The sequence below is a fragment of the Penicillium soppii genome, assembly GCF_028829465.1.
Source record: "Penicillium soppii strain IBT 18220 chromosome Unknown utg000006l, whole genome shotgun sequence".
Taxonomy (NCBI): Eukaryota; Fungi; Ascomycota; class Eurotiomycetes; order Eurotiales; family Aspergillaceae; genus Penicillium; species Penicillium soppii.
Window position 1 is genome coordinate 3344028 of NW_026643236.1, and position 23746 is coordinate 3367773.

A 23746-nucleotide genomic window follows, 5' to 3' on the forward strand; every position below is an offset into this window, starting at 1 on the left:
AGTTAACTATTTATCAAAACTAGTTATGTAGTTAATTAGAAGTTTTTTACCAAACAGCCTGTTATGTTCAACTTGTTTAATTTCATTAAGATTAACAAAAGTGACCCAAGGTAGTACAGGATCGAAGTATTGTAATCTCTTTCTCAATAATCTTTAGAGGAGGCGGTGTCAGAAAGGCGGGTCCATATACGTTGCGATGCCCTCCAGGGGGCGCGTGCGTACCTGGATCAACCATGAGCACAGCATGAGGTCTCAGACTTGATACACTTGATACACGTGGTAGTTCTCTTTTGAACCTCTCTGCTTTGAACCTGGCTATACGGGATATACAAGACCATTCTTGATAATCTATACACTAGCAACATACTACATAGGGGCCATGGCCGAGATGTCTGGAATGCGGCATTTGTGCGTGGTTCGCGCACAAATGTCGCATCCTCGCCATGCTCCAAGTCATCCACTCACTTCTAGGATTTTCCTTTCTTCTCTTTCTTTATGAAACATGTAATGACATTTCAAATCATATCCTTTTTTTAAAATTACATTTTCAACGATAAATCGCCGCTGGTCGCTCTTTCCTTCGCCGTGATACTTAACCTTGTTACTCTATGAGCACTTAAGCTCTCTACACTACACTTTCACCAAGATCGACAGATTTCATACCAAAGAGAGATTTTGCCCGGCCATGTCTTCTCTAAAGAATCGGGTTCCAGATTTGGAGGCCGCCCGTCAAGAATCGAATACCCGAAGAAGTCTCTTCTTTGTTAGCAATGTACACTGCGCCTCATGTGTCGCATATATCACTGAAGTACTTTCCGAGATACCTACTGTCAGAGAAATCGATGTCACGATCTTGACCCACGAAGTGCGCGCCAGTCATGCCTCCTCAGTCCGGCCCGCCGACCTCGCCAACGCACTCATTCATGCCGCATTTGAAGTCCAATATGTCACAACCTTTGACCGACAAGGAGACCTCGTCTGGGAACTCGATACATCTTCCTGGAATCACCGTGGCTCCGCATTGTTTCCCTCGCCGCGAGCTTCTGTTTCTAGTTTCTCGTCAAACATCAAAGAACGACTCCAGGCCAGCAGGCATAAACGACACATCGCCAACTGCGACGCCTGCAAGAAAGAAGAATCGTCGAGCCTCTCCCGTGACTCTTCTCAGACAGAGCTGGGATCTTTGACAGAGAAGTCTCCACGGACCACTTTTCGACAATCGAGCAAGAACTACGAGAAAGACATCACTGCTACAAAACTCGAATCGACGCCGGAAAATGCAGTGCAAAAGATTCCAGGGGCAGACTCTGAGCCAGAGAATGAGTTCACAGCCCGTATCAGCATTGGCGGGATGAGCTGTGCATCATGTGTCAACTCCATCACTTCACAACTTCAACAGCTAGATTTTGTGAAAGAAGTCAATGTGAATCTTCTCACTAATAGCGCAACATTAATATACATTGGTCATCAAGAAAATGTCGATAAAATACTTGAGCAAATCGACGATATTGGTTTCGAGGCATCACTTGATGAGGTGGGCCCGATATCCAGAGCGCCAGCGTCTGCAGATTCACCAGCAAAGTTCGTCAGCGAGATCGCAATCACCGGTATGACCTGTGGCTCCTGTGTTGGGGGTGTGACCCGAGGACTTGAGGAGTTGCCCTTTGTCCACGATGTCGCCGTAAATCTGCTGTCCCATAGTGGAAGGGTAGAATTTGAAGGCCGGCAGAATCTCGACAAAATTATAGAAAAGATCGAAGACTTGGGATACGATGCTAGTGTCAGTATCATCTCGCCGGTGATGGGCAGCCCAGAAAAGCCCACTATTCAAGCTAGAACAATCTCCATTTTAGTGGATGGAATGTTCTGTCACCATTGCCCACAAAACATTATGAGGGCTGTGAAGTCGGTTCCAGATGTCATTGTCGAGGAGGCGCTGACCGAAAAGCATCCTATTCTCAAAGTCACCTATACCCCTCAGCCACCTGCTCTTACTATCCGCACAATCATCTCGGCCATCCACTCGGCGAATGACTCTTTCCGCGCAACCGTCTACCACCCACCTAGCATTGAAGACCGGTCGCGTGCAATTCAGCATCATGAACAGCGCCGTTTATTGATACGGTTGCTCTTCGTCTTTCTGAGCGCAATTCCAACTTTCATCATCGGAATTGTGTTCATGTCTCTGGTCTCTTCTGAGAACTCTGTCCGAATGTATTTAGAGCAACCAATGTGGTCTGGCAGCGTGACTCGCATTGAATGGGCTCTGTTTATCACGTCAACACCGGTTATGTTCTATGGTACTGATGTGTTCCACACGCGGGCCTTAAAAGAAATACATGCCTTGTGGCGACCCGGGAGTCGCGTCCCGCTTCTTCGGAGGTTCTACCGTTTTGGTAGCATGAACCTTTTGATCTCTGCGGGAACATCTGTTGCCTATGTCTCATCTCTAGCAGTGCTGATAGTCGATGCTGTTGTGGGTACGAAGTCAAGTGCTCACAGTACAACCTATTTTGACTCCGTTGTCTTTTTGACTTTGTTTATTCTTGCCGGTCGATTTCTGGAGGCTTACAGCAAAGCCCGAACCGGCGATGCTGTCACATCTCTGGGTAAGCTTCGACCATCTGAAGCACTCCTGAATGATGATACTACCGAGGATGGGATCAGCCGTACAAGTATTGATCTCCTGGAAGTTGGTGATGTTGTCAGCATTCCGCACGGCGCCTCGCCCCCTGCAGATGGAGTCATTGTCGATAGCGCCTCGTACCAGTTCGACGAAAGCTCTCTGACGGGAGAGTCGCGACCAGTCAAGAAATCAACCGACGACATAGTCTACACTGGCTCCGTAAACGTTGGTCAGCCGGCTCGAATTCGAATCACCGGGCTCGGTGGTTCATCGATGCTTGATCGAATCATCTCCGTGGTTCGCGAAGGACAAAGCAAACGTGCACCCCTTGAGAGAGTTGCTGACCTTCTCACCTCGCACTTTGTCCCCATCATCACCCTGATCGCTATCTCCACCTTTGTCATATGGCTTGCTCTTGGTCATTCGAGTGTGCTCCCCACAGAATATCTTGATGTTGCGCATGGCGGTTGGACATTCTGGGCCCTGGAGTTTGCAATTGCAGTATTCGTGGTAGCCTGCCCCTGTGGCCTGGCCCTTGCAGCCCCCACCGCGTTATTCGTCGGAGGTGGTCTAGCAGCGAAGCATGGTATTTTGGTCAAAGGTGGCGGTGAAGCTTTCCAAGAGGCCAGTCGCTTGAACGCAATCGTGTTTGATAAAACAGGAACTTTGACGGAAGGCGGAAGCCTCAAAGTATCTGACCACGGAGTTCTGACCAACGATGGAGAAATGGCCAAAGTCGCATGGGCTTTGGCTCGAAAATTGGAAGAAAGCAGCAATCACCCAATCGCCCAGGCAATAACTGAGTTCTGCAAATTTCAAACATCTTCTTCCGTCAAATCCTCCGATGTTCATGAAATTTCCGGCCAGGGCATGAAAGGAACATTCACCGTCTCTGGAGCTGAACACGATGAGCAGTACGAAGCTGCAATTGGCAATGAACGTCTTCTACAAAGCGTTCTTTCCTCTGGAACCGACACATACTTTGTGTCCAATCTTCTATCAAAATATCAGTCAGCAGGCAAGTCGACTGCTATATTATCACTCCGCAGAGTTCCAGCCCAATCCGCCGCAACTTCCGTGTTCATCCCAGCCATTGTCTTCGCCACCTCGGATACAATCCGCCCAGAGGCCGTCGGTATCATCTCACAGCTCCAGAAGCGCAACGTGGATGTCTTCATGTGCACAGGCGACAACCAAACAACAGCCCACGCCGTGGCAGACATGCTAGGAATCCCCCGCGCCAAAGTCATGGCCAACGTCCTGCCCGCTGAGAAAGCCACTTTCGTCCGCCAGATTCAAGAATGCGCCGCGGATGGCATGCCCAATCCCATCAATGCACCGAAGACAACTCAGCGTCCGATTGTTGCCTTTGTCGGCGACGGAGTCAACGACTCGCCCGCTCTGGCAGCGGCAGATGTAAGCATCGCCATGGCGTCTGGGTCGGACGTTGCTATCAACTCTGCCAGCTTTATCCTGCTGAATTCGGATCTCAGCACGATCTTGCAGCTGGTTATGCTCAGTCGCCGTGTGTTCAATCGTGTTCGTATGAATTTCGGCTGGGCGGTTGTTTACAATCTCTGTTTGGTTCCGGTTGCTGCTGGTGTTCTTTATCCCATTGTCAGTGGCCACCATGAAAAGTCTATTGGTGGTCAGATGGTTATGGTCAACGAACACTGGAGACTCAGTCCGGTGTGGGCTGCGTTGGCGATGGCGTTGAGTAGTATCTCTGTTGTTGCAAGCAGTTTGGCCTTGCGAATTGACAAAGAGAGTATTATGAATATTGTGAGACGGAGGAAATAGCGGTTGGGGTTTGATTTCATTTATATGATTTCTTTTAGCGTTACATTTGCATCTCCAAAATATACATGGATTCTGTGTGAACAGTGTTTTCCAAAGTTGTTGTCTCCTTGCATAATTTGTAATTTGTATAATCAGCTCGATTCTCCCCAGATCTCTGCAATGCGCTTGCTGAGCTCTTTGGCAACTTTCTTTCGTCCAACAACTTCCGCCATTCGTTTCGCGACCATCGTCGCACGCTCCTTGGGCTCTAAAGCCATGTATGCCTCCATCAAATGTCGTGGAGTTGGCCAAATCTGCTGAATTTCAAGTGCTTTTTCACCTGTAACACCACGCGTACACATGAGCATTTTCAAAAACACGTCACGAAGAGTAAGGACATCCGATTTTGATGTGAGGGCGGAGAACGTCACGAACGAAACACCGTAGGTAATTGATGGGTCTCGAGAGCGTAGATTGTCGAGAATAGTGAGATAGGAATCGGTGGAGAGGCGGCGGCCGGGGATCAGGCCAATTCTTGATATCGAGGTTGGAGGACCGCTGTTTAGGTTGATATCGCTGTTTGAATCTGGACTCGAGGGCGAATCTTCAACCCCGTACATCTTTCGCAAAAGAAGAGTCATACGCGCCAGGTAGCGGATTGACTCGTCCAGATGTTTCGTCTTCTTAATGAAGTATTCATTGAGGACCTGTGTCGAGGCGATGGCAGAGGCAACCATCTCCTGGTATTGTGCCGCGCTCCCGCTGGTAGAGTCAGGGTGCTTGACGGCAAACTCTTCAATTAGGTAGATGACATTCTTTATGCCTGAACGGCGGAGTCTGAATTTCTGTTCGTGGAAACGTCCGTCTTTGATAGACCCAATTAAATCATCAAGACGTTTTCGTTCTACGATCCAGTCCAGCATCACTTCGTCGCATTCTTCGCCGTGGCGAGCGAGAAAATTGGGGTCGTTGCACTTGGCTACCCACATTGCGTCGCCGACTTCCAGGGCGCGCACTTGGGGCGTGATCCCTTGTTTCATCAATTCACCGGATATGTAGTCGCGGTCGGTGGATGTGCGAACTTCGCGGGTATCCAGAACAAGCTGGATGGTGAAACTCTGCGGTGGCAGCATGATAGGCGTGATGTTGGCTATGTCATCATTTGTTAGGCTGTCTTCTGCTTCTACAGAAGGATTATCTTCTTCGGGTATATCACGATCAGCAGATGTAGTCGTCCGCTGTGACTCGGTAGTTGTTCCAGATGTCGTATTTTGAGTAGCACCGGGTAATGTCTTTTGGAGACGTTTGGCGACTTCCCAGCCTTCTTCAGAAAGAAGGTATTTTCGAAGTGGACGACCATGCTCGTAGACAAGATCTTTTTGAATAAGTGTTTTCATTGAGTTCCACGCCGTGTAAAATTTTGTTGGATCCGGGGGTGCTGTGAATGAACTGTCGCAGTATGGCTGGGCCACTTCAATTAATTGGGCCTTTGTCAATCCCTGTGATGCGCCCTCATCTTGGGTTCCCAAGCCCAGCATCAAAGCATATGGACCAGACCGCAATGTTGGCACATACGGCTTGATCTTTCGGGGTTTCTTTGGTGGTTGATCGTCGTCGCCGCCGCCGGATGTTCTTTTGCCACCTATTTTACCTGGTTGAGCCACTATTTGGGAGCGATATCGGATACCACAAACCTTTATCAGGCGGCTGTGGCATAGGAAGACCATTTTCATCACAGTGAGCCTTCAGTTTATCGGTCAACCGATCACATAATTTAGGACCCAATCCGTTCAATTGCAGTGCTTGGGATGGATGTTGAAACTCCAATGGACATGATTTCATTGAATCGTAAGCCTTCTTGTACCTGGAAGTAGTCAGATTAAACATTCATGCAAGCTAGGGCTGTGGAGTACAAACACCGTCACGCCTTTGCTGTTCCTTTCTCGGGCTTGATCCAGCCATTCTTTGATCCACCCCAGCAATAGGGGATTTGCACACTCCTCGCTCATGGCGAGTCAATTGTCCTGCAACCGAGTAGCAATTTATTAGAGCGATATATCGTCAAACGAAATTCAAGCGTGACGCGAAGTGATGTTTCCATTTTGGGAACGCGATTGTCACGTGACGATAAGAGATAAGAGATAAGCCAGCATGTACCTGCTCGCCTACTATAACACATAGCTAGTGATCTTCTCTTGATTTCGGGGCCTACTGCCAGCAGTGGGTCTCAGAACTACGTAATATGTACTTGTGTAGTGATGTAGATGTTTCTGCTCATCCTCGAAATCCAATGCTAAAATCCTTGACTGTTCTAGCCTAAACGTGGTTTCTTCCATAGTTGTTAGCCAGTATCTTGGACCGAGTTAACACCACACATTGGAGCCTTGGTCAGTTGGACTGATTATTTGTATGTATATCATCGGCCAATGTCATATTGATTTGCTAGTGCCCTTAGGAATACTATGACTAGCTAGTTGGATAGGTTATTGGGGTGAAAAGTGGGGATGAGATGATGGTTTTGCTCTTTATGTTGTTCGGCTCGCTCTTCTTCGAGTCACTTGGGGCACTTTCTCAATGTAGTAATAGACAAAAATTTCCGGTGGAAGGGAGACTGGGCTTCCCACAAATAAGGTATCATGGAATCATGAACAAGATGTAATGGGCTTAACTATATGATTAATGAGTGTGCGAATGTAGCTGTGAACTGGCTGGGTCCTGAGATGAAGCGCTGGGAGGTGGGAGAGGCTGCTCTGCGTAAATTCTCGGGCGCAAAGTCAACACTCAGAAAGGCAAGCGTTGAAGATAAAGGCCCGGAAACATGAGCCAAGAGACAACAACAAGGCTTCAAACCTATAAAGCGTGTGTTTCGGCCATCTTTCTTTTCAGTTCTTAACTTTGTCGGTGTGCCTAGTTACTGACTATCGTCAGAAGTGAAATGCAAGCCCGCAAATAAATGATCGACAAAAGTAACATACTTCACAAGCGAGTGGACTACCCAACGCTACCTACAACCCCACATATGATTTCAAGAACCAATTTACTTCTTCGCTTCGAAAGACAAAACTTGTTCACATGGCTGTGTAGATAGTGCCTTGCCGGTGAGACCAACAATAGCGACCACGAGTAAGTACAGACAAAGATGGGTTGGGGGCACAGACTGTGTTTTAGTTGACTGGAAATATATATTATCCATAATCATAGCCAATTGATGATTTTCTCTGCCGAAAATCCGCCTAATCAAGAGAACGTAGGTACTTATAGTTAGGGGTAGAAAGTCCGCCCACCGTTGCCCGTTCTTGAAGTATGCTGTGATAGGAAAGGTGTGATGTCAATGATGTGTTCGCGCCGAACCGTTGTAAAACTGTAGATTAGACGGTAGTAATAGAGTTAGACCATCGCTTAGCTAACCCCCGCTCATAAGAATAATTCCGAGAACAGTTACGATAGGCTAAACCACTTCGGCAAAATAAGAATCGGTATCCTCTGAATCGCCCGGGTACCTAGACTGAATCGATTTAATATCGTAATAGATGCAAAAATCATTAACCGGTTGATGATGTCAGCGTAGAGAATAATGTGGAAGCCCGCACTATTAGAGAAGTTGGTAAATGACCTAGTGTCACCTACTCGCCTCCCTCCAACTACTTAAACCTACAATCCAACGGACTACACAAGCTTAAAGTGCATAAAAACCGACCAACTACATGTGTGGTGTATGGGCTAGGAAGTGTTGAGCGGTGGCTCGAAATCTATGATTACATAGGATCCAGTGTCTTGGTAATCCGCTATGTAGCCCATCGAGGCAAATACAGCAGCAATCTCCGTTTGTATCAAATTTTTGCGAGGTGAAAAGACCACAAATTATGATCGATTCATTTTGTTACGAATCCAAGAAATACATCTGTGAATAGTTTGTTTATGCGTTGGATGTTGATTGCCACAATTGCCCTGATTTGAGGGTATGACGTCGACAGTTCCGAACAAATAAGAATGCACTTAGCCCGGTTCGATTTTCCTTCAAAACACCCATTAGGTTGATGTCGAGATACAGGTGTTCCATTCTCTGAAAGACCAACATTATCTGATTCTCATGGCTACAAATGAGGTGGCTGTCCCCGCTATGGGCAATAGCGGCATAAGTAAGACAGACAATAAGTCCACCGCAGAACCAGAAACCCCAGAGGGACCAACTGACAGCCATGTGCTGTCTCAAGTCGACCAGGATGAGAAAGGTCTATCCCAAAAAGCCGGTGAGACCGCAGCAATTACCAATATCGGATGGGGGGAATCCCCTGATGCCATTGAGGAGCCTCTAGTGGCCGGGCTTTCTAATGAAGACCTGTGGATGCTCATCAGACGATTCGACAAGGTTTGTAACTGTTCAGCTTGTCTACGGGTCAGGTATACGTAAGAGCTTTGCTGACTTGGAAACTCCGCATCACAGCAAGTTTACAGAGTCAAAGCAGTGCCTGATGCTCCACTCCAGAGACTTGATCTTACGCGAACGGATGATGATGAATTCTCGCCGGATAAACTCAGGGCAACACTCGAACGCTTTTATGTCACCGTGATTGTCAGCTTAACCAGTTGTGTCAAGCACGTTGCTAGGCTGCGATCCTGGAAAGAACCACGAAGAACAGCTATATTTGGCACGGCATGTCTCTACTTCAATAAAGCACGATATAAGGGCTTATATTCTTACTGATAATGTGTAGGTTTACCTTGCATCATGGCTCCTTGATCTGCTCATTCCAACCTTGCTGGCGACCTTGCTTGCCTTGGTGGTCTACCCACCATGTCGGACAGTCATGTTTCCCCCGGCACCAATCGCTCTTGTCAACAAAGACACAGGCGGCGTACAAAAGCCTAAAGCGGGAATTCTTGGTTCTCACGACAGCATCACTGGAGCACCCGAGAAATTCAAGGGCGAGGCAGCTGAGCAAGAGGCTAGCAACTTGGTAGCAAGTGTCGCTAGTGTTGCCGTAGGCAGCGCAGTAGGAAAGCACGATCAGGGCGTTCCTGAAGACGCACCCTTTGAAGATGATGTGCCGGATGCGATGGATATCGTTGCCAATACCGCCGATGCGCAAAGCGCTGCTCATGGCAGAGTGCCATCGGACTCGCACGACAAAACCCGACAACCTATGAAGCAAAGTGTGATGGACGCGGCCAACTTTTCGATGCAGGTGATCAATGATATCACAGATACTTATGAAAAGATGGGCAAGTGAGTGAACGGTTCTGTCTCTTGTTCACTGCACTAGGTTTAAACTTCTCTCTAGTGCTCTCTCCGCAACAGCCCCATTTCCACGCTTGAGTCCCCGTCTGCGCCTAGCAGCGGTGCTGGGGCCGACTTGCCTGATCTCATCAATAACGTCCAGTTATGTTGTGATGAAGCTAAGCACGCTTTTGATTGGCTTTGTCTTCTTTGGAGACCCCGTCATCAGACGCGGGATCAAGTACCTGAATCGTCGGTTTCCGAAATGGCAGAAGATTATCGAGCTACAAAAGTATGCATCCAGATTGCCTGAATATGCTAAGATCACAAATACTAATAGTTACCTAGCTCCCTGCTCAAAGGTATCCCAACCAATGCTCAATTGGCTGTCACTCTTCTCCGCATCGGCGAGGCCAATGCGTCCCCCTTGCCACCCCCTCCAATATCACAGGACAAAGCACCTTCACGACCAGCCTCTTTACACAACGAAGAGCTAACGCTGGGAGCTACTGACGATGAAATCAAACAAGCCGCACTAGTCAAGCCTAACGATGGTCATCATGTCCGAGACATCAAATCACCACAAGAGAAAAGCCACAAAAAGACACTAGCATCGGGGATCCTAGGATTTTTCCGGGGAACCACAGCAAGTGGCGTCGAAAGCAAAAGGGGACTCGATCGTCTGCGAGCAACCATTGGCTCCCACCAGGCCAAGAATCGTGTCGGTGTTCTACGCCAAAAGGGAAAGATGATCACACCAATTGGTCCTGTGGCATTTGGCGCCCGATACAACGGCAAGCGCGGCACTGCGATCATTGACTCAACCAAGGAGCCTCCTTTACTCTACTTCACGACTGACACACCGCAAAATGGAGACGTGCAGGTGGAGAAGCATAAGGCTGAATCCATACTGTTTACCATGCCAGTGACTGAAATTCAGGAGATGAGGAAGCTGGGTGGCATGGGTTGGAAAGGGAAGCTTGTGGTTGGCTGGGCTCTTGGTAGTAAAGAAGTTGTGGATGGTCTACTTATCACTGGCAAGAAACCAGGGCAGACATACCGACTTACTGCTATGGGCACGAGGAATCAGCTTTTCAATCGGCTTGTAGCAATCGACGGACAGGTTTGGGCGACATGTTGACTCGGTATCTTGGATGAGTGCTAAAACAATCTCAGGTTTGGAAGTAAGATGACCGGTTCGATGTTTTACCTTTTGACTCACCTGTGATGGCATATTTGTACAGTCAGTCTTGGAAGACCTTTTTCAGTAAAGCATATGTATATAAAATTTGAGCGCATGAACATGTATTAGTGATTACCAGTAACCCGAGAGAATCTCCAAGGCCAGTACCAAAAATGCGTTCCCCATTACTCCGCACGATGTAGCATATTAATAGTCGAAGCCGATACGCTAAAACATGCCATCCTTAACAAAAAAAGCAAACGTAAGTACAGACAGAGCCTCCCCGACCCAGTTCTGACAGTTCCAGTCTCGATCATCATTGCCGTTACGCACAGGCGTCTGCATACATGCAAACTGGATCATCGTCCGCGTAACAGAGTCAGGCGCCGTGCCGTGCATACATGAATCCACTCTAGTGGAGTCTCGGATATGGGGTTTTGGGGATCTCTTTGGAACTTGAAAAATGGATGTGCTCCCACAACGTGCAGGGCTGTGTGTCGGTATTTGGTGAAGTCTACAGGCACGCCTTTGTACACGAGAAGGGAGATTTGGATTGGCATTTGGGTGAGGGAAGGGTGTCATTTGGCGGCTGTTGCGCGGCTATAAGATATTGAGGGCGATAGTGGAGTAGATTGCAGATTTCAAGACCGGGGCTGGAAATTGTTTGAATTGAGGGGTGCGGAATGCAGATGCCCAGGTGGTGACTTGGGCTGACAGTCCCGCTTGACTTGACTGGCCTAATCTTGGTCTATGTTTGATATTTGAAACGAACTATCCTTTTTGTTTTCTTTCATGTCAGGCGCTTGCAGAAATGTAGCAGAAATGTTTCTGAACGCTAACTAATAACAAATTGTCCCTACTAAGCCCCGCATCTCTAAATAATGACGGTAGTTAAGATGCGAATCAAGCTTCCTTTTCCTTAATCTTAGCGTTCTTCAGAGCATCATTCACCTAGTCCGCTAATTATTGGTATTTCTCGGTATTGCCGATTCATTTGGCTCTGTTCTCCCCCCTTGACCATCGACATCTTATGATACCTTGAGTAATTAGGTTAAGACATACGGAACAGATGGTCTTGTCCCTTTTTCTCCAAGGTATTGCGGAACTTCTTTTCCATACTTCTTTTCGCCTCGTGCGAAAGATAGCTTTGTTGAAGGTGGGTTCCGGATGTGGAAACAATGAGTGCGGCGTTTCTGGCATGGTAAGGTAACACTTCATTTCACTCTGCCGCTTCACGTAGATAGTCAAGCTTTACCAATATCACTTCGAAACTTCAAGGGACCGAAATCACTACTTTTCTCCTATTCTATAATAGGCGATCGCGATCATAGATTCTTTTAGTATGTATTCAGGCTAATCACCATTCCGAACTAGCGCTCGACCAATGCGCCGTCGAGTGCAACGCACAAAGTCACATCAAGCAATCAGAAGCGCCTACTTCCTAAAGCGACAACTTTACCCCCGATTTTGCGACACTGAAAATTACAGATCCCAATGCTCCCACGGCCTTCTGCCCGAGATACCCATTTCCCCGCCATTCCCCAGATCTCCACAAAATACACAGTCTATTGAATCAGCCGAACGTCGATCTATACTAAAAGCAAACTACAGGGGTACAAACGTCCGAAATCCTGGACATATTCTTCGTAAAGTATTGGATGGGATCTCAAGTCTCTACTCTGCTTCCTTTATTTCTCCCCCGCCCCCTTCCTCCCCGGGGAAACTCCGACGTTCGAACTGACACCGACAGATCAGGGCGGCTGGCGCTTTGCCATGCCGGATCCGGAATCACATTGATTAGCCATTGACCTGCATTTATTCTAAGTTGTTCCTTTTCTTGATGCTGTAGGGGTCGTGTCCCAGCTCCGCTGTAGTACAAAAGGAAGAGGAATGGCCGTCTCAGACGCGCGGGATCTACTAACATCTATTCATCCTTACCCAATACGCAATACACAATACATCTCCTTTTACTGTCTATAGGCCATGCTTCAAGCTTGATAGCCATTGAATATTCGTTATAACACAGCAAGATGGTAAAACTCGACGTCTACGGCCGAGGCCGGTCGCTTCGAATGGCGATTATGTTTACTTGCCAGCTAGCATTTATTTTCTTTGGTGCGAAAACACATTCAACACCGCTTTTACCAAGCCCAACTCCTGACAGGAAGTAATCATCTTAGGCTATGATCAGGGCGTCTTTTCCGGCATCGTTGGCAACGACGACTTCCTCGAAATCGTCCGCTATCCTAGCCCAGGTATCCTCGGGATCATCGTGTCGATCTACAATCTAGGCTGTTTCACCGGAACAATTGTCTCATTTGCATTTAGTGATAAGATGGGGCCACGGAAATCAATGTGGTTTGCTATGGTATGGATTATTGTATGTATTATCATTCCCCTGGAGCCTCTGGTCGCATATATATGTAGTCAGATGTGGTAGCCGTGTACATAAGTATAAATGTTGATTGCGAAATAGGTCGGAGCCACACTACAAACCACCGCATTTTCGAGGGCGCAGCTTCTCGTTGCCCGGTTCATCACTGGTATCGGCACAGGGATTGAAACCACCGTCGTACCTGTATACCAGTCCGAGTTATGCGAGGCCAAAAAGCGCGGGAAATACGTGTGCAGCGAGCCGCTCTTTGTCGGCGTTGGTATCGTCATTGCGTATTGGTTTGACTATGGGATGAGCTATGTGGATGGTGCTATTAACTGGCGACTGCCTGTGGCTTGTCAGATGATCTTTGCTATCATGGTTATTATATTGGTCTTTGGGTGAGTTGAGCCCTGGATCGAGGAACGAGATCAATATGCTGATGTGAGCGCTTGGTATACTTAGTCTACCGGAGAGTCCTCGGTGGCTTTATCGGCACAATAGACCCGAAGAGGCACTGCAGGTTCTCTGTGATATCTATGATATGGGGCCTGGTGCCAATAAGGTCGTCTCAGAGTCTGAGGGTATTATACAGGCTATTCAGCTGGAAACCATGCATGGCGAATATAAGTGGTCTCAGATCCTCAAGAAGGATGAAGTGCAGACTGGTAGGCGAGTGTTGCTAGCCTATGGTATACAGTTCATGAACCAGATGGGTGGTATCAACCTGGTTGTTGTGAGTTTCCAGTCTGAGTTGAGCTTCTGACCAGCATCCTAACATGATCACTTCTCGTATAAAAGTACTATGTGACCTCAGGTAAGTCAGTTCTGTCTCATACAAAGGCCAATACTCCATGACTAACAAGAGAAAACCAGTCCTGCAATACAACGTAGGTCTAACGCGGAAACTGAGTCTACTCCTCGGAGGCGTAATCCAAATCATGTTTGTAATCGGTGAGTATATATCAACCCGCTCACGAATATATAAGTTCCAATCCAGCTAACACCCCCGCCAGGCTCATTCTACCCAACCTTCTTCTCCGACCGATTCGGCCGCCGAAAGCCCATGATGTGGGGATCCTTCGGACTATTCATATCCATGATGATGATATCAATCCTGCTCTCGTTCAAAGGTACACATTGCATTACTTAATGCGCACCCATGCCCCCGTGAGGTTTATATAATATACTAACTAGAGCAGGAACATCCGTCGAAAAACCAACCGCCACAGCCTCAGTCGCCTTCTTCTTCCTCTTTATGCTCATTTTCGGCGCTTCAGTGAACTGCATTCCATGGGTCTACGGACCAGAGATTTTGCCTCTGCATGTACGCGCGAAAGGGTAAGCCCACCGGACACGCTAGCATATGTGCTGTGTTGTTTCTTTTGGTCGGAATTTTGCACTTATACTAATAATATCTTCTCCATAGACAAGCGATTGGTATATCGGCGAATTGGCTCTGGAATTTCTTCGTGGTCATGATTACGCCGACGCTAATTGAGGACCTTGCTTGGAAGGGGTATTTGATATTTATGTGTTTGAACTTGGTTTTTGTGCCGGTGAGTAGATCTTTACGAGGAACATGCCGCTTGCTATATTTCTTTGGACTAATCTTGACTAGATTATTTATTTCTTCTATCCGGAGACGGCGAATCTGACGCTCGAGGAAATCGATTTTCTGTTTACTGATCGGGCGAGGCATCCTTCTGCGCTTGCCGGCGTGGGTGTGGAGGCTGCTACTATGAGGAGTAAGGATGAGAGTGCGGATGGGAGTGTTAGTCATGATGAAGTGCGAGGAGGACAAGAAAAACAATGAGGCTCTATAGGTAGCAGAAGCCCTGGAGGTTGGTATGTTCTATACTCTTTGTTGGTTATGTTGGCTATACTAGTCTAAAGGCGGCTTTGTTTTGATTTATATATAAACGACAACAATCCCTGACCACTACAGACAAAGCAGCCTATAAAAATGTAGACTCCAAGACACAAGTTCAATCCTTTTGATTTGGTAAAATTTCGTAATAAATAACGTTCGTTGGGGGGAAACATGCGTGATGAAAATACGTCAAAAACTCCCAGATTACGACGCCGGCCTTTTCCCCAAAGTTGGGGAGAATATTTCCCAAACCCATAAACCCTCCAGAGGGCGGAAAAAAGAGAACTTAGTTGGGCCGGACGGGGTCAGTCAGGCGCACGTGGGTCTCAGAACTAAATATGAAAAGATGAAAGAAAATAAATAAAGACATAGCCGAAAGAAAGGGTCCGAGGTCGATTTGGCGGATGGCTGGACGTCGAGTGAGGACTGGTCGGCTCGATCGATATCGGACGGGGATTGAAGAAGTGGAAGCGGTTTGATGTTGATCATGAATCGATCTCCATTCCCATTTCCACGCCTCCGCTCAGTGGTGCCGGCGGGTGGTTGGCCAAGGCTTGTTGGAGAAGAGGTACGCCAGTGTCCATGTTGTTGAAGGACATTGGTTGCGTATCAGGTCGGTCGGTAGCGGCGAGGGGGGCAGCGCCCTCGAAGAGGATGGGGGAGCTGCGGAGATTTTGGAGGCAGGTTTCCCAGGAGGAGGCAACAAGCTGGCCTTGTGTGAGGTCTTCGGTGAAAAGGTAGAAAGCAGGCGAGGTTCCCGAGGTTGGGATGGCGGCCACAAGGTAGGCATTCAAAGCGCGGCTTTTGATCAGCATCTGTGAGCTGTGCAAATGGGCCGAGTACTGGTTGTCGATGTACTTGGTCCATCCGCGGACGGCGGGGGCCATGTCGTCGTCGGTGCTGACGCGCTGCCAGCCAATTCCAAGGAGGCGGGTGGCATCATCGACTAGAGGCTCAGCGGGAGGGGAGGGACCGGCATTGAGAGTGCGGTGCTGGTCGTCGGTACTGGGGTCGTTCAGACGTTGGCGAATTGAAGACAGCGCAATATCGTCCAGCCCCGGGGCAGACTTATCAAGGCGCTGAGACTTGCGACTGATATCGGCAGCATCGGATTGCAGCGCGTGGGAACGCGAGGAGATGGGAGCGGCAGCCGCCTGCTGTGTCTCAGACTCTTGTTCATACCAAGTGCCGGTTTGGCTCTCGGCAGAGATCGCAAGGCCAGTCTGTGGGTTCAATAGGACCATTCCTTCTCCATAGATGGGCTCTACCTTGGGTTTAGGTGCCGTTTTAGGCGGTGCAGATGCGCTGGGGGCATTCACTTCGTCGAAAGTGGCCTCATCACGCGATCTCTTGCGCGAGGGCTTTGAGGCTGCGGGAGCCGGCGCGAAGTCGAAGCTCGAGGGAGCAGCTTGAGAAGAGGCACCGTTGTTGAAGACTGTGCTGGAGTTTGCAGGGTAGCCGTTGAAGCTTCCTGAATCGAGAAAAGAGGATTGTGACGGGAACTGAGCGAAGGCGTGTTCCTGGGGAGGAGAGAGGACCGTTGCCGGGCCGTCTGAGAGGCGATTGAGGATCATTGGACACATTTTGGTTTGTCTTGGGTCCAAGACAGGGTAACTGTTCTGTTTAAGTTAGGTGAGCAAGACACAAGAAACTTCAACCACCTGTGGATAGGACGGAAGTGAGAGAGTAAGAGAGTAGAAGAAAGAAGTCTCGGCAAAGAAGTAAGAAAGCGATGGGAAGGTAGGTGGGATAAAAAGAGGAGACAAAGGATTGGAGGAGAAAAAGGTAAAATAGGTAAAAAAGAGAAAGAGGATAAAGTGGAAGAGAAGAAGTAAGAGAGAAGTGAGATCGGTCCTGGGGTAGAAGAGTGGAGAGTAAGTTTCGCGCATCGATGCAAATCATACATGGGCACTTACAGATAAAAACGGTAATACACCAGCCATAAGTGGGTTTCCGATCCACCGTGACATCTTTCATACATACACAATTGACAGATATGATTGGCCTACTGCAAAGCACTCCGAATGGTGGAGCTTTTGGCGCAAGCTGGATCGCCGCAGCCCATTGGCTTTTCTGTCTACGCCTAAGGCGGACGTGTGGTCCGTGAGAGATTATGTAATCACCACGTGAACAAAATAAACTAAGGTCACTCGAGGCTATAACCATTGTAGTCTATTGGGATACTAGAGACATGAAAGGGAAAAAAAAACATAAAACAGTTCCAAAGCAAACCGACACCAAAGCTCGTGCAAGTCCAACATTAAATCAATGTTCGTCGAAAAATAATACACCACCAGTAACACCACTTTCATGTCACTGTATACATCACAGAAATGCGGCTAGGAAAAAAAAGATTGATGGTGAAACAGCCAGAGAAAAGCCTTCGTTTTCCATTACACCAAAGCGGCCCACGAAAACAATGAAAAAGCAAGAGTGGGTAGTCTCTGCGGGTTATCAAGAGACGGAAAGGAAAGTTCTGCTACATGCTCATGTACACCCGAATTGATTCACTAGATTCGGGTCTATGCTCATAACAATAGATCAATCTTGGTGTTTTTGGCATTTCCATTTGTAGGAACTGCAGATAAACTCTGGCAAGTGCAATCAAGCATTACCAGCAGTGGCTCCACCCAGGTAGCCCTTAACACGGTCAACACCATCGTTGGCGTAACTAGGAGCCAGGGATCCAACGAAGAGGAAGAAGATGAGAGCGGCAGCACCGAACACAACGAAACGGCGCTGGGCAGGGCGAGTATTACCATACTCGGCCCAGGCACGGCCAGCCCCGGAAGTGTACTCGCGCATCTTGTCACCGCCCAGCTTGTACCAGACGAGACCCATCAGAGCAACGGAATAACCGAAGAACTGAAGGGCAGTGACGGGGGTCTGCCAGATGAGCATGGAGGCAGCGACCAGTAGGATATCCTTGAGGACACCACACAGGGTCATAACCAGAGAAGAGGTCTTGCCGATCTGCATAGTAGGTTAGCCATCTTGTTCCAGTGTTCGAGGCCATGCTTTTTAAAGTGACTTACCAGGAAAACAACGGAGACATTGAGCAGGAAAGCAACAAGGGCATTGAGAATCAAAACCGAAACACCAACAGCGTAGACCTCATTCATAGTGACGCGGGGGAATTCAAGGAAGAGGGCAACGGCACCATTCATGACGGCACAAATAGGAGCAAAATAGTACAGAGAAACCATGGGATCCATCTTGAAGTCGGCGGAGCTTAGCAGACCCTGCACCATGACCAAACGGGTAGCCTCGAAGACGATACCGCCAAGCTGGAACAGGAAACCGATCATGTTGAACTGGAGCTCACCGATGGAGGCAATGACGACACCAATTACGATGACGGAGACGTTGGCCAGGACCTTCATGTTGGCCGGTGCCAGACCCATACCCCAGGTTGCGAGCAGGACAGCCACGGGGGTGGTTGCCTTGAGCATCTGGATGAACGCAACGCTCAGGTAGAGGTAGGTCATGTTACCGCAGATCAAGCTCAGACTGAACATCACACCGATTGGAACAATGGCACGGAGGTAGACACGGCCGGTCATCTTGACCTTCTTACGGCCATCCAGAACGGTTGTAGTGCGGGCGAGGATTTGGGTCATGATGGTAGCGAAGGTCAAGTGCCATGTTGTAAGGATGATGGGGTAACCTAATCATCGTGTGTTAAAGGGCATATTGGCATGTCGCATTTCGATCGGACTTACTGAAGTTGAGAGTGTGGAGCAAGTATTTGTTGAACAGGATAACGGTGGAACTCAAAGTGATCCAGGTACTGGTAAGATATCAGCGATTCTGTCGCATCTGCATTGTCTCAAGGTTCTGGATGCTCACGTCACGTAGACCGCGGGGTGGAGGGAGGAGCTAGGCTGCTCCTTCTCAGCGGCGGGGTTGACAGTGGGCAACGACTGCTCCCGGGGAGTCTCGCCAGAGGCGCGGACCTTCTCGCCTTCGCTCATTGTGAAGGGTTTAAAGGTTTGCGATTGATCGGAAAGAAAGCGTTTGAATTCGAAAGGTCGTGGCCGAAAGAGGCTTCCTTGATTAAAGGCGGAGGAAGCCACGGGGAAATGTGGGTGTCAAAGAAATTAAAAATGGAACACTAAAATGCTCCGATTAACGAGTGACCAAAAAGCAAAAGCGATAAAGAAAACGAATGTGAAGAAATGATGATGGAAGGTTGAAGGGATGGAATGGAGTGCGTACTTCGGGACTGATAGTTTTTTTTACCAAGGAAAGCAACCAAAGGCAAGTTGAGTTTTTTGGCAGGAAATTAGGGAAATCAAATGTTGTTTAGTTTTGTAAAGAAAACAGTAAATCAGAAAATAGAATCAACATCCAGACTTCTCAGTTCAGGAACAATCAGTCAAGAAAGGTCCACTTTCTAACGCAAACAGCCTGGAGATTTGATACGGAAATTACGGTTACATGCTAAGGCCACTCTGTACTCTTTTCAGACCAGCCCCTCTTATTTTCATCTGATTCACTCAATTTTCGCTTGTATGATTGGTTGATATTCTTAGTGGTTTTGATTGGTTATTCGGAATACCAAATTTACAGCATGTGCCATGGGTAACTCGTGGCGAGTCTCCCCTTTTTGTGTTTCTCTTGGTTTTTTTGGTTTTTTTTACTTGGAACACATCCACTACCGTTATATGAACTTTGGATCCACTAAGGCCCTGGCACTTTCTTATTCTTAATTTGGATCTGGATTTCCCACAACACTGTACAATCATTATATGATCCATGATTGAGAAAAAAGACACCTTGTTATCTGTCAATTGATGCCGGAAACGTCCAAGAATGTGTATCAGACTCGGTTTGAGATAGAAGACCGACGTAAACAGCGCAGATCCAAATTAACAGAGCATTACGCAAGCAGCTGTTAGCCAAGGCCCACAAGGACCCGTGTGCAACGACCCTCTGGTCCATCCGGTCCCTTACGGGTGGAGAATGCGGCGATCGCCTTCTAAAGCCTGCCTCTGACGCCATTGCCATCTCTGCATGGACCAGTGGGGGAGTCCTAAGCTTTTTAGGAGGGCGTTTCAGGGCAACTTGTTTTCTAATGATTCGAGAATGTTTGTTTACGATACTGTATATCATTGTACTATATTTGTAAAGAGAATCGATCAATGGTACACCTAGCGAAGGATCGCTTGTTCCTGCGAGGGATCCTCGCTGCGTTACCTTCTTAGGAGTGACCATCAGTGGAACCAGACGCCTGTGCCCTGAAGTTTCGCAAATCCCGTTCTTTCTTGGAGACCGCCAGATGGGAGATCAGCTCTGCGGTCTGCGGATGTTGCTCCGGGAGGGTTCAGGGTTTTCCCATTTGCCATATCGGCTATTCCATGCATATGATATGTACAAGGTAAGTGCAACTGTAAGAAATATTCTAACTATATAATCATGTAGTCAGATTTCAACATGGTTAAAGGTAGTACAACCAGTAAGATAGCCTCACTTCAAAAGTTGTTTGATGATGGAGGTCCATACAAACTACCCCAAGGTTATTGCCGCCAGTAATTTAACCATCAACAACGTGTCAGTACCTACATCGGTGGCGTTTTTAGACCGACCATATTAAATCGAGATTCAATTGCCCCTATCCATATTCATATCGCCCCCTTTTTTTCACAATCAGCCGTTTTCCGTTTTTTTGTTCATTAAGTTCCGATATGAGGCGGGGGTTTATGATAACGACATTCCAGGACCCTGAATGTTGACGCCAAGGGAATTTCAATATCAACTTTTACCCGCATGCAACAAGTTCTATGCACTGTCAAGTCCCTGCTTTTAGAGGCATCATGATAAGCTCCAACCCAATAACGGCTTTGCACAGATGTGATATGTTCTGTTTTGTCTAGGGACCTTGTTGATTCAATGTGATGAAAATTGCCTTACGTGTTGTTTACACAGCCTCCCCCTGACTGTCAATTGAATACAATTTACAATTTAATGATCTAGATTGAAATCTAAGTAATAATAATATAAAATACTAGTTTTTAAGGTAAAATTAAAGGTCATAAAAGGCGATTAAACGCCATTAAAATATCTAAATCTCAATACGAATCAGTAAAGCTGAAACAGGCACGTCGTCTCCACCGCCGGGTCCGTTTATCCATAGAACCAGGTGCGTCTAGATACCTTAGCTTGGCTTGTCACGTTGTCCTCCCACTTCCCCTTCTTCTTTGGTTCTTCCTCCATTTATTATCCCTCCATTCCCCCTCTCACTTTTCTGCAGATTCCTGCAGTTGTGCTTCTATGCTGAACGTCGCCCGCAAGACCTTTAAACGAGTCCCCAGCTTTCAGGACCTCCTACAAGGCAGAATGACCCACCCCGACATGTAAGAATCTCGTCCTCATTGTCAAAATTCGCATCTTCTGACCAATTGCTTAGTTCTGTTGACGTTCTCGTCATTGGTGCTGGCCCTACTGGCTTGGGTGCCGCTAAGCGTTTGAACCAAATCGTAAGTCTTATCCTCAATCTTGCGGTGTGGGCGAGGGGCACCGCAGAAAAAAAAAGGGGGAGGGGTATCCGAGATTCCAAAAATGCTAATTACTTCAACAGAACAGCGCCTCATGGATGATTATTGACTCAAACGAGACTCCTGGTGGTCTCGCTTCCACTGATGTTACCCCCGAGGGTTTCGTACGTTGCGAATTCGTCCTGATGTTAAACGTCCCGCATAACTAACCCGATTCACAGCTCTACGATGTCGGTGGTCACGTTATCTTTTCCCACTACAAGTACTTCGACGACTGCATCAACGAGGCTCTCCCCAAGGATGAGGATTGGTTCACCCACGAGCGTATCTCCTACGTTCGCTGCCAGGAGCAATGGGTTCCTTACCCCTTCCAGAACAACATCTCCATGTTGCCCAAGGATGAGCAGGTGAAGTGCATTGACGGCATGATCGATGCCGCCCTCGAGGCCCGTGTTTCCAACACCAAGCCCAAGAACTTCGATGAGTGGATTGTCCGCATGATGGGTACCGGTATCGCCGACCTCTTCATGAGACCCTACAACTTCAAGGTCTGGGCTGTTCCCACCACCAAGGTAAATATGAGACCCTTCGCATTGATAAATTGGACCAAATCCTGATCAAACTTGTTTAGATGCAATGCGCTTGGCTCGGTGAGCGTGTCGCTGCCCCCAATGTCAAGGCCGTGACTACCAACGTCATCCTCAACAAGACTGCCGGTAACTGGGGCCCCAACGCTACTTTCCGTTTCCCCGCCCGCGACGGTACCGGTGGTATCTGGATTGCCGTTGCCAACACCCTCCCCAAGGAGAACACCCGCTACGGTCCCAAGAACAAGGTCGAGAAGGTCAACGCCAACAACAAGACCGTCACCCTGGCTGATGGCACCACCATTGGTTACAAGAAGCTTGTTTCCACCATGGCTGTCGACTACCTCGCCGAGGCCATGAACGACACTGAGCTCATGCCCCTCACCAAGCAGCTCTTCTACTCCTCCACCCACGTTATCGGTGTTGGTATCCGTGGTGCCCGCCCCGACCGCATCGGTGACAAGTGCTGGCTGTACTTCCCCGAGGATGACTGCCCCTTCTACCGTGCCACCATCTTCTCCAACTACTCCCCTCACAACCAGCCCGAGGCCTCCAAGAAGCTGCCCACTCTCCAGCTCGCCGATGGCTCCAAGCCCAAGAACACTGAGGCTCAGGACGGTCCCTACTGGTCCGTCATGCTGGAGGTTTCCGAGTCTTCCATGAAGCCCGTTAACCACGAGACTCTCCTCGCCGAGTCTATCCAGGGTCTCGTCAACACCGAGATGCTCAAGCCCGGTGATGAGATCGTCTCCACCTACCACCGCTGCTTCGACCACGGTTACCCCACCCCCAGCTTGGAGCGTGAGGGTGCCCTCACCCAGATTCTGCCCAAGCTCCAGGAGAAGGGTATCTGGTCCCGTGGCCGTTTCGGATCTTGGCGCTACGAGGTCGGCAACCAGGACCACTCCTTCATGTTGGGTGTTGAGGCTGTTGACAACATTGTCAACGGTGCCGTTGAGCTGACCCTCAACTACCCCGACTTTGTCAACGGTCGCCAGAACACCGAGCGCCGCTTGGTCGATGGTGCCCAGATTTTCGCCAAGAAGCAGTAAATAATTCCCCTTTGTTTTTTCTAATTTATCCAATCACTCGTGGTGAAGGGATTTTTACTTTTTTTTTGATACAACTGAAACGAGCTCATACCATCATGGAAAGAAACATACACGAAGGAGCATTTGAAGCGGCATCTGTAAGATGATCGATCTTTGTTGGCGTTTCATTTTGTTGCTTGACTCCATTTAAACCTCCTATTCTCATCTCGACCTATTCCCTGTTCTCTTCATTGGGCTAGAGCCGAGATTCTTTTGATACACACTTTATTAGACTGACTTGACCGGCGCGAATGCTTTTTTCCAATTGACTCAGCTTATGAATGATCATTGTGCCTATTACTGTAGAACTACTCCGTACAATTAAGTATTTTAATATCGACCTGAGCAGTATCTCAAACCGCAACATGCACATTTTTAGCTCACGTGACCTGCTATTCATGTGAGACCCACATCTCTAGCGGAGGCTTCTGAAAGGCTCGCAAAAGCGAAGGCCAAAGTTCAGCTCAGGGATCAACAAGGGCGTCAACCTACATATAGCAGTCTCCCAATGAGGATTC

The 23746-nt window shown here is 48.1% G+C and overlaps 7 protein-coding genes across 7 annotated transcripts; 4 read left to right on the forward strand and 3 right to left on the reverse strand.

The window, feature by feature from the left end:
* Positions 1 to 685: 685 nt before the first annotated feature.
* Positions 686 to 4426, forward strand: N7529_008639 (putative copper resistance-associated P-type ATPase; the record flags this gene model as incomplete). Its single annotated transcript, XM_057244166.1, has 1 exon — positions 686 to 4426. The coding sequence occupies one exon, from the start codon at positions 686 to 688 to the stop codon at positions 4424 to 4426; it is 3741 nt and encodes a 1246-aa protein (XP_057095704.1).
* A 131-nt stretch (positions 4427 to 4557) lies between these two features.
* Positions 4558 to 6414, reverse strand: N7529_008640 (crossover junction endonuclease MUS81; the record flags this gene model as incomplete). Its single annotated transcript, XM_057244167.1, has 3 exons — positions 4558 to 6047; positions 6100 to 6269; positions 6323 to 6414. 3 exons carry the CDS (start codon positions 6412 to 6414, stop codon positions 4558 to 4560), a joined length of 1752 nt encoding a protein of 583 aa, XP_057095705.1.
* A 2081-nt stretch (positions 6415 to 8495) lies between these two features.
* N7529_008641 (DUF3292 domain-containing protein) lies at positions 8496 to 10764 on the forward strand (the record flags this gene model as incomplete). Its single annotated transcript, XM_057244168.1, has 5 exons — positions 8496 to 8774; positions 8850 to 8978; positions 9121 to 9632; positions 9688 to 9915; positions 9972 to 10764. The coding sequence occupies 5 exons, from the start codon at positions 8496 to 8498 to the stop codon at positions 10762 to 10764; spliced, it is 1941 nt and encodes a 646-aa protein (XP_057095706.1).
* Positions 10765 to 12836: 2072 nt separating this feature from the next.
* Positions 12837 to 14996, forward strand: N7529_008642 (sugar transporter-like protein; the record flags this gene model as incomplete). Its single annotated transcript, XM_057244169.1, has 9 exons — positions 12837 to 12921; positions 12987 to 13186; positions 13283 to 13561; positions 13656 to 13916; positions 13982 to 13997; positions 14181 to 14355; positions 14378 to 14521; positions 14610 to 14739; positions 14802 to 14996. 9 exons carry the CDS (start codon positions 12837 to 12839, stop codon positions 14994 to 14996), a joined length of 1485 nt encoding a protein of 494 aa, XP_057095707.1.
* A 542-nt stretch (positions 14997 to 15538) lies between these two features.
* On the reverse strand, positions 15539 to 16636 carry N7529_008643 (uncharacterized protein; the record flags this gene model as incomplete). Its single annotated transcript, XM_057244170.1, has 1 exon — positions 15539 to 16636. The coding sequence occupies one exon, from the start codon at positions 16634 to 16636 to the stop codon at positions 15539 to 15541; it is 1098 nt and encodes a 365-aa protein (XP_057095708.1).
* A 1021-nt stretch (positions 16637 to 17657) lies between these two features.
* On the reverse strand, positions 17658 to 19027 carry glfB (uncharacterized protein; the record flags this gene model as incomplete). The annotated part of the gene is made up of 4 exons (XM_057244171.1): positions 17658 to 18026; positions 18089 to 18720; positions 18776 to 18843; positions 18903 to 19027. The coding sequence occupies 4 exons, from the start codon at positions 19025 to 19027 to the stop codon at positions 17658 to 17660; spliced, it is 1194 nt and encodes a 397-aa protein (XP_057095709.1).
* Positions 19028 to 21326: 2299 nt separating this feature from the next.
* N7529_008645 (protoporphyrinogen/coproporphyrinogen oxidase) lies at positions 21327 to 23189 on the forward strand (the record flags this gene model as incomplete). The annotated part of the gene is made up of 5 exons (XM_057244172.1): positions 21327 to 21409; positions 21463 to 21532; positions 21634 to 21714; positions 21772 to 22122; positions 22182 to 23189. The coding sequence occupies 5 exons, from the start codon at positions 21327 to 21329 to the stop codon at positions 23187 to 23189; spliced, it is 1593 nt and encodes a 530-aa protein (XP_057095710.1).
* Positions 23190 to 23746: the final 557 nt, after the last annotated feature.